The sequence below is a fragment of the Eumetopias jubatus genome, unplaced genomic scaffold (assembly GCF_037043125.1).
Source record: "Eumetopias jubatus isolate StellerSeaLion01/CBP00866 unplaced genomic scaffold, mEumJub1_p1.0 scaffold_6, whole genome shotgun sequence".
Classification (NCBI taxonomy): domain Eukaryota; kingdom Metazoa; phylum Chordata; class Mammalia; order Carnivora; family Otariidae; genus Eumetopias; species Eumetopias jubatus.
The window spans coordinates 50,576,644-50,595,333 of record NW_028274812.1 but is presented as its reverse complement, the minus strand read 5'-3'; the positions used below and the strand labels follow the sequence as shown (position 1 = coordinate 50,595,333).

The 18,690-nt window shown below is 40.2% G+C and overlaps 1 protein-coding gene across 1 annotated transcript in view; it reads left to right on the top strand.

Annotated features, from left to right (window-relative positions):
• RPF2 (ribosome production factor 2 homolog) overlaps positions 1-18,690 on the top strand; it is a 39,330-nt gene that overhangs the window by 16,839 nt on the left and 3,801 nt on the right. The window contains exons 7-8 of the mRNA XM_028104266.2: positions 5,462-5,561; positions 11,377-11,479. Of these exons, the coding sequence (XP_027960067.1) occupies positions 5,462-5,561; positions 11,377-11,479 (203 nt within the window). The remainder of the gene's footprint in view (positions 1-5,461; positions 5,562-11,376; positions 11,480-18,690) is intronic.

Genomic DNA, 18,690 nt, shown 5'->3' with positions numbered 1-18,690 from the left:
TGAGGGGAGAGGCAGAGGGAGAAGCAGACTCCCTGCTGAGCAGGGAGCCCAACACGGGGTTCGATCCCAGGACCCTGTGATCATTATCTGAGCCGAAGGCAGACACTTAACCAACTGAGCCACCCAGGTGCCCCAATACCAGAGTTTTCAAAGTGAACCCTGTTTGTTTGTTTTTTAAGATTTTATTTATTTATTTGACAGAGAGACAGCAAGAGAGGGAACACAAGCAGGGGGAGTGGGAGAGGGCGAAGCAGGCTTCCCGCTGAGCAGGGAGCCCGATGTGGGGCTTGATCCCAGGACGCTGGGATCATGACCTGAGCCGAAGGCAGATGCTTAACGACTACGCCACCCAGGCTTAGTGAACCTGTTCCCTAAGCTACCCCAAAGTGAACCCTGTTCTAAACCTAGGATGCTTTAGCTGATCCTACAGTATTTAGGCTGCTGGCCACCAAAATGCTAGTTTAGTCCTTTCCTTTAGGACTTGCATCTTTGAGTCTCCTTTGTTTAAATGGTATTATAAAATAGTGGTAAATAGTCTTAGAAAGGCAAGGAAACTGCTAATTCAGTTCTTGGGTCCAAATTGGGCTTCTACTCCTTCAGAATTCTGCTTCTGGCTTAATCTGTCCCATCAAATATTCCATCAAATAGTTATTTTATTTAGACTTCATAGCTCCCCTGTGTAAGGCTGAAATTACTTTCTCTGTTATGTAGAGTTGGAGATCAGGGCCCAGAGGAATTCTGTTGGTGACCTGGAGTCATACATATAGTAAATGGTATAACCATGAACATTGAAAGAATGAATATTGAAGTTTGTAATGGAAAGTTACATAATTGTTCTTTGTTTATGGGTCTTTGAGGGTCATGGTGTAGTTGAAAGAATTGTAAAATATATAATGACTCCTTTTCCTAGTCTCCCCTAAAAAGAGAACATGCATTCCAAGTTTTCTGTGGGTTTGAAAAAGCCACTTACCAGATCCGGACTTAGCTATAGCAGCTTCTTCAGGTACAAGGTAGAACAGTGGCCTGAGATTGGATTTAGAGGCAGAACATTTGGGTTGAAGGCCTGTGTTGGCCATTTAGATGACTTGTGACATGACAAGTCAGTTACTCCCTTGACCCTCAATTGCAATCAAGTATTAAAAAGGTATAATAATACCAGGGGTGCCTGGGTGGCTTGGTTGGTCAGCATCTGACTCTTGATCTCTGCTCAGGTCATGATCTGAGGATTGTGAGATCAAGCCTTGTTGGGCTCTGTGCTCAGCAAGCAGCCTGCTTGAGATCCTCTCCCTCTGCCTCTCCCCCTGCTCTCACTCTCCCCCTCTCTCAAATACATAAATAAATCTTTAAGAAAAATAAATAGGTATTCAAATGAGATAATATATGTGGAAATACTAGTTAGTGAAGATAATATTTTAGAAGGTGTTTGGGAAAGTGTATAAACTGTGATGTTTTATTGTGGTGGAAGCTCATCTATTACAGTTTGTCTTTAGGACAGTGCATGAATTCTTTTTTTTTTTTTAAAGATTTTTTATTTATTTATTTGAGAGAGAGAGAGCACATTAGAGGGGATAGGGTCAGAGGGAGAAGCAGACTCCCTGCTGAGCAGGGAGCCCGATGCGGGACTCCATCCTGGGACTCCAGGATCATGACCTGAGCCGAAGGCAGTCGCTTAACCAACTGAGCCACCCAGGCGCCCCACAGTGCATGAATTCTTGGAGATGAGCCCCATATCCCCATTTTACCTTCACCACTGCTGCTACTTGGTCAGCAGTTAGTGGGTGTGAACACTGGCAGATGGGAGCATGCCAACCCCTCCACTCTTTGTATTTCACTTCCTAAGCAAAGGAGTACTTTCGTTACTTTGTAGCTTCTGTACCAGACCACAAAACCATTATTGTCAGATCTCATTCTAAACAAGAACCATTTAAATTGAATACTAAATTTTCACTCATGGAGCATAACCATTAACTCTTAAAGTCACTAATTGATGATGGTATGCTTACATTGGCAGTTCCTACATAGACTATTTTTTTTTAAGTTTTATTTTTTATTTATTTATTTATTTTTAAAGATTTTATTTATTTATTTGACAGAGAGAGACATAGCAAGAGCAGGATCACAAGCAGGGGGAGTAGGAGAGGGAGAAGCAGGCTTCCCGCGGAGCATGGAGCCCGATGTGGGACTCGATCCCAGGACCCTGGGACCATGACCTGAGCCGAAGGCAGACGCTTAACGACTGAGCCACCCAGGCGCCCTTTTTTTAAGTTTTAAAAAAAATTTTATTTATTAATTTATTTGAGAGAGTGAGAACGTGAGCAGTGGGGAGAGGGAGAAGCAGGCTTCCTGCTGAGCAGGGAGCTGGACGTGGGGCTCAAACCCAGGACCCTGGGATCATGACCTCCTTCAAAGGCAGACGCTCAACTGACTGAGCCACCCAGGCGCCCCCCCTCCCCCCACCCATAGACTATTAACCGGACCTTCACTTTTACTTCATTATTCCATTATAACCTTCTATTTTTAGTTTGTTTTGGGAATTGCGTGTTTGTTATCTTTTCATATTTATTTCCTTTTTACATCTACCTCTTTTTTTTTTTTTTAAAGATTTTATTTATTTATTTGACAGAGAGAGACACAGCAAGAGAGGGAACCCAAGCAGGGGGAGTGGGAGAGGGAGAAGCAGGCTTCCTGCGGAGCAGGGAGCCCGACGTGGGGCTCGATCCCTGGACCCTGGGATCATGACCTGAGCCGAAGGCAGACACTTAACTGAGCCAGCCAGGCGCCCCTACCTCTTTATTTTTAAGACTTTTTCACCAGTATTTCTTTTCTCACTTGCCTACTTTTATTACCAAGCCAAGCCTCATCCTTTTGTTTACTCTCAAGCAACAGGTGATTCGATTCTACCAGGAAATTGAGTGATTATTGTAGGAGTCTATTTTCTAAGATGTGGCCAAACTTCTAGGGATGGTTATTTTACGTAAAATGAGCCTTAATGAATGAGATGATTAAAATTTAAGGCTAGTTGGTTTTATTTTAGGTAGGATAAGATACATTGCAGTTGCCTGGAGATATTTTATTTGGAAAGTTTGTGTATGATTTGTAAGAATTTTTTCCCTTTGTTTAAAAACAAAACTTAATTCAGGGGCCCCTGAGTAGTGCAGTAGGTTAAGCATCCAACTCTTGGTTTCAGCTCAGGTCATAATCTCTCAGGGTCATAAGATTGAGCCCCGCATCGGGCTCTGTACTCAGTGCAGAGTCTGCTAAAGTTTCTCTCTCCCTTTGCCCCTCCCTGGGCTCACGCTCTTTCTCAAATAAATAAATCTTAAAAAAGAAAAAAAAATTCAGAAGATTAGTTCAAGGATGTCACATAATTATGATGTTTTTAGTATACTATAATCACAGTACTTATATAGTATTTGAATTTTTAGTGTCTTTTATACTATTCAAATAAAGCTCATCTGTTGTATTTTCTTCTAGTTCTGGGTTTTCACATTGTGAAAAATATCAGTGATCTAAATGTTAAGTACTGTTTCATATAACTTGTTCAGTTACATATTTTTTTAAAGGTTTTATTTATTTATTTATTTGAGATACAGAGCTAGAGTGAGCGAGTGAGAGACAGCATGAGCGGGAGGGGGACGGGGCAGAGGGAGAGGGAAAAGCAGGCCCTCTGCTGAGTGGAGAGCCCTATGTGGGGCTCGATCCCAGGACTCTAGGATCATAACCTGAACAGAAGGCAGACGCTTGACCTACTGAGCTCCCCAGGTGCCCCCTCGTATTTTTATGATGTGTATACTGGGTCATGACTTAACGTGATTTTTTTTTTATTACTATGCATTGTAGTCAGGATGTCGCATCACTTTCTCCTACCTTCTGTATACTTAAACCCCATAGACATAGGGGTAGAAGTAGCAGGGTCAGGTCGGCACAGACAGTAAGTGGAAGAGTCATTGGGTCTGGTAGGTTCCTTCAGGCCCTAGAGCACGCAGACGATCTTAGGCACACCTCCTAAATATAGACAGTTAAGGTTCAGAGTTTGGAAGCAGAGAGTGTCAACAAAAGTGGTCATGATGAACAGGGAAGCAACGTGACCTCTGGTCCTAGGGCAGAGGATGTTTGTTTTCTTGTCCAGTTTTGTTTGTTTATTTCTAGATTTGTGCAGTCCTTGATTGGAACCAGAGTAGAAGTGCTAGAATCAACGGAAAGCTCAGACTAACACTCGTTTGCCTTCAGAAATTAATCATTCAGTTAAAGAATTTTTTTCTTCTTTTATTTTTGTGGCTTTTAAAGATTCTTTATTATTCACATCATGTTATTCTTTGTATAAAAAAAAATCCAAAACGGGACAAAATACTTTTATAGTAAGAGCTTCAATCATGCTGAGTAAGGTTTGCTCATACTTTCTATAGCTTGTATAAAATTCTGTTACTTCTCATGTGAATGTTTAGTTGGTAGTTTTTTTTTTTTTAAGGTTTTTTATTTATTTGATAGAGACACAGCGAGAGAAGGAACACAAGCGGGGGGGTGGGAGAGGGAGAAGCAGGCTTCCCACTGAGCAGGGAGCACGATGCGGGGCCTGATCCTCAGGACCTGATCCTCAGGACCTGAGCCGAAGGCAGACGCTTAACGACTGAGCCACCCAGGCGCCCCTGTTTAGTTGGTAGTTTCAGTTAGCTTTCATTTAAAAATACTGTTTATTAAAGATTTTTAAAAATTTGAGAGAGCAAGTGAGAGAGAGAGAAGCATGCACGCATGCACCAAGAGGGAGGAGGGGCAGAGAGAGAGGGAGAAGCAGACTCCCCGCTGAGCCTGATGTGGGACTCAATCCCAGGACCCCAGGATCATGACCTCAGCTGCTTAACAGACTGAGCCACCCAAGCGCCCCTAAAATACTGTTTATGTGATATAGTAGGCAAAGGTACAGTGGTAGTAAATAATTCAAAGAAATTAACTTTGTTTAGACTCTGAGATGCTGGCTGTTAAAGGGCTATGTATGTTTTGCAGCAATTTTAGCTTTTTATTTTATTCTTTGAGTCATTCTTTGACCACTTATTTGACAATGTGAGGGAATGAAACAACTGTATTTTAGTTTAAAAGTTGCAACTGTAGTTTCAAGTCTTAATTTTTTTTTTTAAAGATTTTATTTGAGAGACAGAGAGAGAGAGATCATGAACAGTGGATACGGGTAGAGGGAGAAGCAGACTCCCCACTGAGTAGGGAGCCCAATGCGGGACTCGATCCCAGGACCCTGGGATCATGACCTGAGCTGAAGGCAGATGATTAACCGACTGAGCCACCCAGGCGCCCCAAGTCTTTAGATTTTAATCAATATTCATAAACATAGTTTTAGGACAGTCAGAATATGAGAACTAATCACTGTATGTAAGTATTGACTACTTTAAAACCAGCTTATAAACAGTTTAATTGATAATTATATCATTATAATTTTTTTTCCATTTCATAGAATAGTAAATGTCCCGAGGGAACAAAACCCATGTTAATATTTGCTGGTGATGATTTTGATGTAACAGAAGACTACAGAAGGCTAAAAAGTCTTCTTATTGGTAAGCATTTTAATACTTATTATCCCCAGGATAGGTGAGGTAGGCAATCTAGGACTGTCATTGGTGACACTTTGCCACTTCACTGTAGGTACACAGCTTTTTCTTTTTGATTTCATTTTTCCCCCTTTTCATCTTTTGTTTTATTCCGCACTAGCAGGGGAGAGGTTAAGGGACGCTATATTGCATAGACCATTATTACTTTTTGATGCTATAGTAACTTCAGTATCAACCTATTTATAAAGCATTTTATAAAACCCATTTCCTGTCATTGGCATCATTAAATTTAGAAAATTGGAAAGTTTAATTTTCAAGATTGTTATACATCATCAGCTTCGAACTCAAAACACCTCTATTAATTTTTCTTAGGCTGATGTGCAAGGCTTTTTACACTATAACCCCTTATAACTTGTTTTGTTTTGTTTTGTTTTTTCTCTCTCCCACTTTCCTCCCTCTTTTCCATTAAAAAAGTGGTTTATTGAAAATATATCATGCACTTTCCTATTGTCTTTTCTGATTTCATTCTTACTTACCTAGTTTCTTTTATTCTTGCAAGTTTTAGATCAAGTTTCTTCCCCAGGAAACCTTCAGTGACTTCCCAGCTCTTTTTATCTCATTATCGTTGTCATCCTAAGTGCCAAGCATGTACTAAGTACTTTATATGTATTGCTTTATTCTCACGACCTTGTAAAATTGTCTTACAGATGACTTATTCTTAGTGAACTACATTAGTTCCTAATGATTTATGTAATGACTACATCTTTTCCTTTGTGTTCACAAGTCACCTTCTTAAAATCCAGTATACAGTTATTGTCATTATCTGGGATTGACGTTAAATTTACCTATTTTAAATCACTTTTTCTCCCCTTTTTTGAAAAGCTGGCATTATTGTTCTCTGTAATTTCTTAAAGGTTGCTAATATTAATCCTACTAAATATTTTGTGATCACTTTTGCCAGCTCTTTTCTAACTCTGGAGAGTAATTTAGTTCATCCCTAGAGATATAAACTCTTCTGTTATACAGCAGCAGTTTTTCAAGTTTAAGTAATTTATTCCATCTGAGCTTTCCTTGCACCATTCTTTTTTTTTTTTTAAGATTTTATTTATTTATTCGACAGACAGAGCACAAGCAGGGGAGCATCAGAGGGAGAGGGAGAAGCAGGCTCCCAGCTGAGCAAGGAGCCCGATGTGGCGCTCAATCCTGGGACCCTGGGATCATGACCTGAGCCGAAGGCAGATGCCCAGCTGACTGAGCCACCCAGGCGCCCCTCTTTTTTTTTTTTTTTTTAAGATTTTGTTTATTTATTTGTCAGCGAGAGAGAGAGGAAAGAGAGCACAAGCAGGGGGAGCGGCAGGCAGAGGAAGAAGTAGACTCCCCACTGAGCAGGGAGCCTGATGTAGGACTCGATCCCCAAACCCTGGGATCATGACCTGAGCCAAAGGCAGACGCTTAACCAACTGAGCCACCCAGGTGTCCTTTCTTGACCATTCTTACAAGCTTTGCTACAGTTTTTTGGTTGTCCTTCTTTTGGATTTTGATATACTTTGCCCTAGATCACTTTTGGAAAGTTGATGGAGTATATGTTATAAATAAGTTGTTCTTCTGTTTTTTTTTTTTTCGGTGCAAAAGTGTTTTTGTTAAAGCACAGGGACAGAACCCATGGGCGGGAAGAGCTGCCTGTTATAAGTAAATTAAATTGTACACATGCTCTTTACAAACCTGAACCAACTGGGGGGTGCCTGTGTGGCTCAGTCAGTTAAGCAGCTGACTCTCAATTTTGGCTCAGGTCATGATCTCAGGGTCCTGGTTTTGAGCCCTGTGTTGGGCTCTGTGCTCAGTGGGGAGTCTGCTTGAGGATTCTCTCTCCCTATGCCCTTTTCCCCGCTTGTGTTCTCTTTCTTTCTAAAATAAATAAATAAGTCTTAAAAAAAAACAAAAAACAAATCTGAGCCAACTGAAAAACATTTGTGGGCAGACACATTGCTTTCATTTTTCCTTGTTGTGATTATTTATGGTCTTATTGTTGGGATTGCAATTTCCAAAACTTTTCATTTCTCTTACTAATAATGGCTATTTTGGGAGCACCTGGCTGGCTCAGTTGGTAAAGCATCAGACTCTTGATCTCGGGGTCACTTCAAGCCCCATGTTGGGTGTAGAAGTTACTTTAAAAAAATGGCTGTGTTTTAAAGAACTGAGTACTGCTCAGTTGAGTCCTTACTAAAGCTCTTGAGTTTAGCGATACTCCATTTTACAGATGGGAAAATGGAAGGTTAGAGACACGCAGAGCTATTAAGTAGGTGGGCCAAAATGAAAACCAAAGGCTGAGCTTTTCTGCCTCTGCCGCCCGTCTCGCCATGCTCAACAACTGACTCGTTGCAGTCTTTGCTGTAGGTTCTGACCTGAATTTTTCATGAACTAAAACAAACGAACAAACACCATTAATGAAAGACAATGACCAACATTTCCTTTTTTCAATATCACACGCCCCAGAATATCAAGGGTGGTTTTTAGCCAAAATTTCTTGTTCTTGTACTCCATTGGCTCAGATTTTCTGCCTTTTATCCCCTAGTTCTTATGTATAATTATCAACTGTCAATATATATTTATTAGAAAAGGCTTTTGTTTGCTTTTAAGTGGTTTTTATGAGAACTTTATTATTTCGTGCTTCCACTAGATGGCAGGAATAACCACATAATGCAGTGGTGAAGGGGAGGGAGTGAAAACCCAAAAGGAATTTGGGGAAGAAGAAAGGTAGAGGAATGAAGTGAGATTGTCAGGTCCCAAGGGAAGTTGAGTTTTTAATATAAATATGAAGTAAGACCAGCTGTAGACTCCTTGGTGTATGTTTATGTTCATATAAAATAAAGTAGAACAGCAGGGAAAGAGGATTTTATCAAGGGCTTGCTTCCTTTTAGGAAGTTTTTTTTTTTTTTTGTAGTTGGCCAGAAAGAAAATTTAACTTATTAACATCAGTGTTTCTCTGCCAGGTACCCATTTTGTTCATTCTGAATTTTGCTTCTGTTTGCTTTCTTATGCAGTGTATAAATTTGTAGTTAATCTTAGTGGTCTTGCTTTGCTTTATAGAAAATCAGTAAATATCTATTTTTAGATTCAGTGTATCCTAATTTTTATGGTTACTATTTAATATTACTATTTCTTATATACAAAGATATAGTAAATCAAGTAGTAGGTTAGTTTTATTAAATGTTCCTTTAAAGCCTATCTTAAAATTTAACTGCCTAACTGGGTTACTTTTTTCTTATTGCCTTTCTTTATATCAGTGGCCATTTTAATTTTTTTAACCTTTTTCATTTCCTAATTCTTAACTCCACTTGAAAAATATATAGTGATGAAAATAGCTGCCATAGTTTAGGTCAGGTAATCTGCAGCTTTACAAAGGTAATCATATTAGTCTGCTTGGGCTGCTAAAAAAATACCATACACTGGGTGGCTTAAAAAACAGAATTTTTTTTTTTCCCCAATTCTGGTGGCTGAAGGACAGTCCAAGATCTGATTTTTCTGATGAGGACTCTTACTGCCTTCTTGCTATGTGCTCACCTGGCTTTTCCTTCATGTCTGTGTGTGGGAGGGAGGGAGAGAGAGGAGGGAAGGTGTCAGCTTTGTAGGGTCTCTCTCTCTCTCTTTTTTTTAAGATTTATTTATTTGACAGAGAGAGACACAGCGAGAGAGGGAACACAAGCAGGGGGAGTGGGAGAGGGAGAAGCAGGCTTCCCACGGAGCAGGGAGCCTGATGTGGGCTGGATCCCAGGACCCTGGGACCATGACCTGAGCCGAAGGCAGATGCTTAATGGACTGAGCCACCCAGGCGCCCCTGTAGGGTCTCTTATAAGGATACTGTCCTATGGGACCAGAACCCCAACCTTATGACATGCCTCATTTAACCTTAATTTCTTCCTTAGAGGCCCAAATACAGCTTCATTAAGGGTTAGGACTTTAACATGTGAATTTGGTAGGGATTGGGAGGAGTAGTGGGGGCAAATATTCAGTTTATTATGGTAATATTGTAGATGAAGAAATTGAGATCAGTTAACTTACTTATCCAGAGTAAAGAGCTAGTAAGTGGCAGAATCAGGATCTGATCTATTCTCTAACTCTGGATCCCCTGGTCTTTCCCATCAAAACCCTGGTTAGCCTTCTATGCCCTTTCTCAGTATATTTACTCCTGGACACAGGCACGCTTGAGGCCTTATTTTTACCTGGAATTGATCCATTGAGAAAAGGTCCAAGCTAGGGCTTTCCTTCTGACCATAACCAATTTTTCTTCTGCCTCTTCACCCCCTTACTTGTATTTAGCCAGGTTTTTATTTTTATCTTACTCATTAATATCTCTCTTTATCTCAGCCATCATTCCTGCCCATTTTAGGGTCAGTCTTTTTGGCCATGTTCTGAGACACATTTTAATTCATTGCCCCTTTGATGTTTCAGACTCCTCTTATACTTTCATTGCTCCATTCCTGGAATCAGCTGTTTCTCTAAGGAGCCCTGAACTTTTTTAAAATTGAAAAATTATTTTGGAAATCACAGTCTGGGTGATAGGAATTGTTTCATGGTTGGTCATTGTTTGTAGTTTTTTTTTAAGATTTTTAATTTATTTGACAGAGAGCACAGCAGGGGGAGCGGCAGACAGAGGGAGAAGCAGGCCTCCCTCTGAGCAGGGAGCCGGATGTGGGGCTTGATCCCAGGACCCTGGGATCATGACCCGAGCCGAAGGCAGATGCTTAACTGACTGAGGCACCCAGGCGCCCCTAGTGAACAGGACTTTGAAATTTGTTTGTTTGTTAAGATAAAATGATTGTTGTTTTTCAAACTTTTTTCATTCACATGCTACCTTCATAACTTTAGCCGAGTCCATGTAGTATTCCTAGTGTTGTTCACTGGAGATGTTTCTTTATCCTGACTCCTTTTTTTACAAGGAAACTTTATGTCTCTACCATGAATGGAAAATGGTATCTGATAAAATAAATAATACATAGTAAATTATATCTGCCTGTGTATCATTTAAGATCATCTCATGTGCCACCAGTGATATGACTACCACACTGTGGGAAAACAGCCTACTCATGGATCTCAGTGGTTCTTTTTTGGCTTTAACACTTTAGTTTATTATCTCTGCTCATGTAATTGAGATTTCTTCTTAGAATTGCTTCCGTGTTGGCCTCTACCATAAAACAAAGGCTAATTTGATTTAATAGTCAAAGTTTGAACAGCTGTTTTGTGTGTGTGTGTGTGTGTGTGTGTGTGTGTGTGTGTGTGTGTGTAAGATTTATTTATTTGAGAGAATGCAGGGGGAGGAGCAGAGGGAGAGGACAAGCAGACTATGTTGAGTGTGGAGCCCTATGCAGGGTTGGATCTCATGACCCCAAGATTATGACCTGAGCTGAAATCAAGAGTTGGATGCTTAACTGACTGAGCCACCCAGGCGCCCCATAGAAATTTGCCATCTTAACCTACCTGTCTCATAGATAAAAAATTTTATGCTTTGATTTACATTTTTAAAAAAGTTAATATGCATGATAAATACGATATACTCATATGTTAAGCATTGGCTTAGAGTGAGAACTTCCCAAAACTGACAAATTACGTGACTCAGTGAACTAAACACACAAAGTCATGAGCTTAAATGGTAGAGGAGTGAGACTCTCAGACATTCTTCAGGGATCAGTTTTTGTGCCACCTTTTCATCTTTTTAGGTACGTATTGATACAACATGGAGCATTTTGCAATCTGGTTTTCTGTAACTGAATTTAAAAGCATGTTAGTCTTTTTTTTTTTTAAACAATCTCAAATTTGTTTTCAGATTTCTTCAGAGGCCCCACAGTACCAAATATCCGCCTGGCTGGTTTAGAGTATGTTCTGCACTTCACTGCATTGAATGGGAAGATTTATTTTCGAAGCTATAAGTAAGTACATTTTGTAGCATATTTTTGAATCCAGGGTTAGCATTTTAGTGTGACCTTTGTAGAGCTCAGACTTAGAATTGGTGTTTGGTCAAAAGTTTGTTTGGAGAGTCTGCAAACTAGCAGTGGCACAGCAGGTCTGTGTTTTTCCCCAAATCTGTCATTCCCTTGCTCACTTCTTCCTCTGAAACCCTGCTTTTCTAGGGTCCCAGAGCATCTGATGCTACACTTCTCTGACCTTAGAACACTAATTCAGTCTTGACCCTACTTTATGCAATATCTCCTTCTTTTCTTTTTCTTTTTCTTTTTTTTTTAAGGTCTTTTATTTATTTGAGAAGTGGAGGGGAGGGCAGAGGGAGAAGGAGAGAAGGTCCCAAGCAGACACCTTGCAGAGCCCAGTATGGGGCTTGATCCCATGACCCATGAAATCATGACCTGAGCCGAAACCAAGAGTTGGATGCTTAACCACCTGAGCCACCCAGATGCCCCTCCTTCTTTTTCTTGACTGGATTTAGAGCACCAAGCCACAAGTCTTAGGCCAAAGCAAATCTCAAAACTGAACCTAAAAACTGGAGTCTGAAAGGAATAAGAAGATTCAGTGGCTAGGGCGCCTGGGTGGCTCAGTCATTAAGCGTCTGCCTTCAGCTCAGGTCATGATCCCAGGGTCCTGGGATCGAGTCCCACATCGGGCTCCCTGCTCAGTGGGAAGCCTGCTTCTCCCTCTCCCACTCCCCCTGCTTGTGTTCCCTCTCTCACTGTCTCTCTCTCTGTTGAAAAATAAATAAAAAATTAAAAAAAAAAAAGATTCAGTGGCTAGATTCATTTTACCCTGTTTCTCCAGCCTAGACTGTCTAGCCCTACCTCTACCACAATATAAATATAAATCCTAACACTGATTTTGTTTTCATTAAAAAGCTTAGTGACATGCTGCAATCGTGCCTTGTGAGGTAATCATGATATAGATATATTTTTTTTTTCCTTCTTTAAAATAAAGCGTTGGCACTGGCTGATCAAGCCCACACTTTTCCTGGAGAATATGTCAACTCCCACAAACTGCCTTCCTTTGTACATTGATTTCAGACTGATGTCCATTTTTGAGTTATGGCATGCCAGTGCAGCCTGAGAGCCACTGACCATTCAATGTTGACAGTGCCTTCTGTATGTTAGTGCCATATGTGCAACCATTTGTGGACTTCAGCATTTCATCCATGGTTTACATTCTTTAAATTATTTTTTTAAGAGAGAGAATGAGTGTGTATGTGCCCATGTGCAGAGGGGGAAGAGGCAGAGGGAGACGGGGAGAGAGGAAATCTCAAGCAGGCTCCATGGTCAGTGCAGCGGAGTCTGACATGGAGCCCAATCTCACAACCCCAGATCATGATCCAAGTTGAAATCAAGAGTCAGATGCATAACCAGTGGAGCCACCCGGGTGCCCCTACATTTTTTTTTTTTTTTAAGTAAACTCTACCAACAATGTGTGGCTCGAACCTATGATCCTGAGATCAAGAGTCACATGCTCTACCTACTGATCCAGCCAGGCCCCTAATTCTGTTTTTTTCTTCACAATGAATATCTGGTTGACCAGCTTATGTTAGTGAATGTCCAAATGAAACTAAATATTCACCTCTTGTCAATAATTCGCATCTTTGTTTCAACTGTATTGAGTCAGAGATACTTTGTTCTTTTCACCATGATTGGTATCATCACTTCTGTTTTTCTATTTTCCTTTTGTTTAGATAATAACAATAGTAAGCAAAATGCAATAAAATATCCACATGATATTTAGATATTTAGGTAGTTAGAGATTTTTATAATACTTTTTATTTATTTTTTTAAAACGAGGGATTTTATAATCATTTTGAGCTTGTTGAGATTGAAAGCCTTATGTCTGTTTGAGTTCCCAAACTACGGTGCTATGAAGAATATATTACAAAGCAGATGACTCCAATTTATAGAATAAGAAAGATGAAAAATCACTAACATTAAAAAAAATCTTTTTGAAAACTTGTTGTGTCTTGGGGCGCCTGGGTGGCTCAGTTGTTGGGCGTCTGCCTTCAGCTCAGGTCATGATCCCAGAGTCCTGGGATCGAGCCCCGCATCAGGCTCCCTGCTCCGTGGGAGGCCTGCTTCTCCCTCTCCCTCTCCCACTCCCCGCTGCTTGTGTTCCCTCTCTCGCTGTGTCTCTCTCTCTCTGTCAAATAAATAAAATATTAAAAAAAAACCCAAAAACTTGTGTCAGCCCACCCTGGGAATACAAAGGAGCTAAAAATATACAGATCAAAATCTTTGAGAATAAGAAATGAATAATAACAGTAATCTAAAACTCTTTTATTGTAAACAGTTTCAAAGAAGGTATTCACTTAGGGCGCCTGAGTGGCTCAATCAGTTAAGCGTCTGCATTCGGCTCAGGTCATGATCCCAGGGTCCTGGGATTAAGCCCCGCATCAGGGGGACTCTGCTCGTCAGGGAGTCTGCTACTCCCTCTGCCCCGCTCGTGCTTGCTGTCTGTCTCTCCCCCAAAAATAAATAAATAAAATCTTAAAAAAGAAAGAAAGAATTCACTTATATCAGAACTTGTATTTAGTGAAAAGAAAGATTAATTTGTAAAGAAAGAAATGCAGAGAAAATAAAACGGACAGAAAATTAGTAAATCAGATTTCAGAACATGGATAAGTTAGCAGTAATTACACATATCCACCCATCCACTTACTTTAAGAGGAATTGCTGGAATCACCATTAGGTTAGCATGGCATGTCCCATAATGAAAAAAAAAGTTTGAACTTTTGAGGTCAGACACCCTAGTGTAATTTTAATCCCAGATGTTTTATATGGGTCCCATAATAACCTGCTAGCTATTGATTTATAATAGAAAATGGACTGTGTGAGTGAGAGCAAGCTGCTAGTGGGAAAAAAAAAATCATTCGATGTAGATTAGCTTAGTCTGCAGAGGCCGTGCTGCCCTTGGGAGAGGAAGGAAGTGGTCTGAGGAATGAGCATCACCTCGAGCCCAGGAAGCTGGCTCTGGGCCAGGCTTAGCCACATGACCTAGGCAGGTCACTGCTTAGGGCCTCCATTTTTCCTTTGCAAAAGGTGGTGATACCATGTAGGTAATTCTGTGGTCCCTCTAAGATCAATAGTAATTCATTTATAAGAGGGAGAGGGTTGTGGATAGAGGTGGGAATATACTGGAGAGGTGTGTCTGACTTAGTGTGGCTCCTTAGGCACTCTTGCAAGCTACTCTTCGGTGTCCTGCCCCCTTTCTTTTACTTGGAACCAGCACTTAAGCAATTGGTAAAAGGTAATAGTTAACATTGATACACATTATTTGTGAAGTTAATAAGGTTAATCTTAGAAAATGGCTTCGAGTTTCTTGGATGAAAAGTGTAAACATGAAATTATATTAATATAACTTCGATCTGACCTTTTGGGGGGAATAAGTCATTGTTACTGACCTCTTCCCATGTATCATATAATAATTAATTCCTCATATATGAGTGACCATTTATATTCCTTGGAGAATTTTATTCACTATAAAGTCAAAGCCAAGAATATAAAACAGGAAATTTTTAGTAACTGCCACATTTGCCTTTGCCATGACATTGGTTAGGTTTTATGGGGAGAAACATGCAAAACGAAGTATTAGTGTACCTTAACAAGCAAACAGCATTGTAGGCAAGGAGAGAGGGATATGGGAAGGAGAAAAATAGGGAAATTACAACTTGAACAAGAGTGGTAATGGCAGTCTTTCTCAAGAAATAGGCAAATAAGGTTTTAAAATATATGAAAATTACCCATCAACATATCTAATAGCCTGAGCTCATTTGAGAAGGAAGGAGTTGGGTTGTCTTTGCGTCCCTGCATCTTATACCATAGAACCTTGCAGAATTGAATGTCACTTTTGATTTAGAGCTTACAGGGAGACAAAACAAAACAAAACTTGAAGTTAGGATCTGAGATGGAGATTAATAGGCATATGATGTAACAGTTTTGGGCGTAGGTATTTGGCTGGAGACATGATGGCCTGGAAATGAAATGTCTTATCTTTAAAAAACAGTGTGGTGTGTATGATGGGATGAGTGTAAAGGAAAAGGTTTTAATTTTATTTTTAATGAGTCAATGTCAGTCTCTTTGCTTAGTGTGATCACAAAAATCATTTGTAAGTTCTTTATTAATGCATTCCCTCTGAGAAAAAGTAAACAAGTTGTTTTTTTTTAAAGATTAACAATTTTAGATTCTAAAATAATAATTTTAGATTCTAGATTTCACTGTTAAAAGTTTTGTTTTTAAGATTTTATTTATTTAACTGACAGAGATAGAGACAGCGAGAGAGGGAACACAAGCAGGGGGAGTGGGAGAGGGAGAAGCAGGCTTCCTGCCGAGCAGGGAGCCCCATGCGGGGCTTGATCCCAGGATCCTGGGATCATGACCCAAGCCGAAGGCAGACACTTAACGACTGAGCCACCCAGGCGCCCCTTCACTGTTAAAAGTTTGATAAAGAAAAAGAATTTATAGATCTATCACCAGAAACCATACATAGATAACTGAAAATTGGAGAAAGTTTTCTTCTGATTCCGTCAGTTTGATCCGCCAATAAACATGCGCATTGAAGTAATTCAGATGAGATTGTTTACACAGGGGCGCCTGGGTGGCTCAGTTAAGCGTCTGCTTTCGGCTCAGGTTATGATCTTGGTGTCCTGGGATTGAGTCCCATGTTGGGCTCCCTGCTTAGTGGGAAGTCTGCTTCTCCCTCTCCCTCTGCCCTGCTCCCCTGGCTTATGCTGTCTTTCTCAAATAAATAAATAAAATCTTTAAAAAAGAAAGATTACCTACATAGACAGTATGGCACTGTAACTTAATTCTTTGGTAAATAACAGCATACGTAGATTGTGTGTGTGTGTGTGTGTGTGTGTGTGTGTGTGTGTATGTAGTTATTTGGAAATAATCTTAATTATATACACTCAAAAAATTACTTTGGTAGGAGGATACTTGCATAGGTAAAAAGGTACTTGGGTGAGGGCGCCTGGGTGGCTCAGTTGGTTAAGCGACTGCCTTCGGCTCAGGTCATGATCCTGGAGTCCCGGGATCGAGTCCCGCGTCGGGCTCCCTGCTCGGCAGGGAGTCTGCTTCTCCCTCTGACCCTCTTCCCTCTCATGCTCTCTATCTCTCATTCTCTCTCTCTCAAATAAATAAATAAAATCTTTAAAAAAAAAAAAAGGTACTTGGGTGATATGAATCCATCAGGCATGCAATGAGCTGTTCTAGATCTACAACTTTTCTATTTAGCTGAAAATTATTCTGAGTGGTAGAAACACTTTTAGTTTGCCATTTTTATATATACAATTTCCCTGATTTCTTAAGTAGTCTACTGAACACAAGATGTTAATCAAGATACTTATCTTGTTATGAGTTCAGCTTTATATTTATTATCATTTATCTGGAGGTATTGAAAATGTGGATGCAGAAGCAGAAATACATGAGTTATGAGTTAAAACAGTCACTGCCACCATATGCTTGCTTGCTTGCTTTATTTATTTATTTATTTAAAGATTTTATTTATTTATTTGACAGAGATTTATTTATTTATTTATTTATTTATTTATTTATTTAAAGATTTTATTTATTTATTTGACAGAGACACAGCCAGAAAGGGAACACAAGCAGGGGGAATGGGAGAGGGAGAAGCAGGCTACCCGCCAAGCAGGGAGCCTGATACGGGGCTCGATCCCAGGACTCTGGGATCATGACCTGAGCCGAAGGCAGACGCTTAACGACTGAGCCACCCAAGCGCCCCCACCATATGCTTTAAATCAGCTTTTAGGGAAGATGCCCTGAATACCACCAACTTTCACCATGGGCCTGAGACAGGTGTACCCTCAACTCTCTTTTCCTGGAACCACAATGAAGAGAGTTACCTAAGCACTCTTGTTTTGGCTTTTTTCCCCTCTGCTTGCTCCCTTTAAGTCCCATACTAATATTCATGTTATCTTTCATTGTTAGTGAGCTTTTTTTATTGTTTAACACTTCTGCTTTTTTCGTATCCTGGGTTGGTGTTTGTTTTGTTTTTGTCTTGTTCAGTTTGGTGTAAATAACTGTGTCTGATACAGCGTATCTATCATTAAGACTCTTCTTAACAGCCAGTAGGTGCACCTCCCATGGGTGGACTGTCTGCATGTGACGCTTTTGGGGCCCGAAAAGCTATTAATGAGCTTGTGCACACTCTGTTCTGCTTCCTGGAGTTGGTTGATTGTGGGTTTTCCTTACTGAGCTTTTACTCATGTTCTGTCTCTTCTCTCGTGTCATTGGTTGCCTCTCTCACTTTCCACCTTTGGTGTGAAAAGTTTGATCATTTTTTTCGCAAAGTTTGATCTTTTATAAACATTGTTATTCATTTAATTCTCTTATTCCATGTAGAGATCTGGCCACTAGAACAAATTGAGTCAGCTCAAATAATCTTCAGGTCTTTGAGCTGTTCTTGTGGTATCACTCACAAAAAGAGATTGTTAGTCTCCTCTTCTCCTGCCTGTGTCCCTCATCTGTTTCCAGATCCAGAGCTATTTGGACATATAGAATCTAGAAAGTTGTGGTTTTATTATATTAGGATTTTATTATTTTTTACTTAAAAAAAATTTTTAAAGACTTTATTTGAGAGAGAAAGAGTGAGCAAAAGAGAGAGAGATAGCACAAGCCAGGGAGGGGCAGAGAAACAGGCTCCCCACTGAGCAGGGAGCCTAATGTGGGACTCGATCCCAGGACCCTGGGATCATGACCTGAGCCGAAGGCAGACGCTTAACCGACTGAGCCATCCAGGCACCCCATTATATGAGGATTTTAAAGTTCATTCCAAGCTATAGAGATCAGTAAGTGTCTGTACTATGCACAAAAGTGGATTCTGAATGGGTCTTAGAGAAATAAGAATTTGTTAATCATGTAAACGTAACATTTCAAAGGCACAGTTGAAATTGTTTTTATAATTATGTAAATCTGTAAGTAAGATGAAGAAGTCAAATCAAAGGATTCCATTTCTGGGGTGCCTGGGTGGCTCAGTCAGTTAAGTGGCTGCCTTCGGCTCAGGTTGTGATCTCAAGGTTCTGGGATCAAGCTCTGCATCATCATCAGCAAGGACCCTGCTTCCCCGCCTCCCCACCCCCCAACTTGTACTCTTTCTCAAATAAATAAATCTTTTATTTTTATTATTTATTTGTTTAAAGATTTTA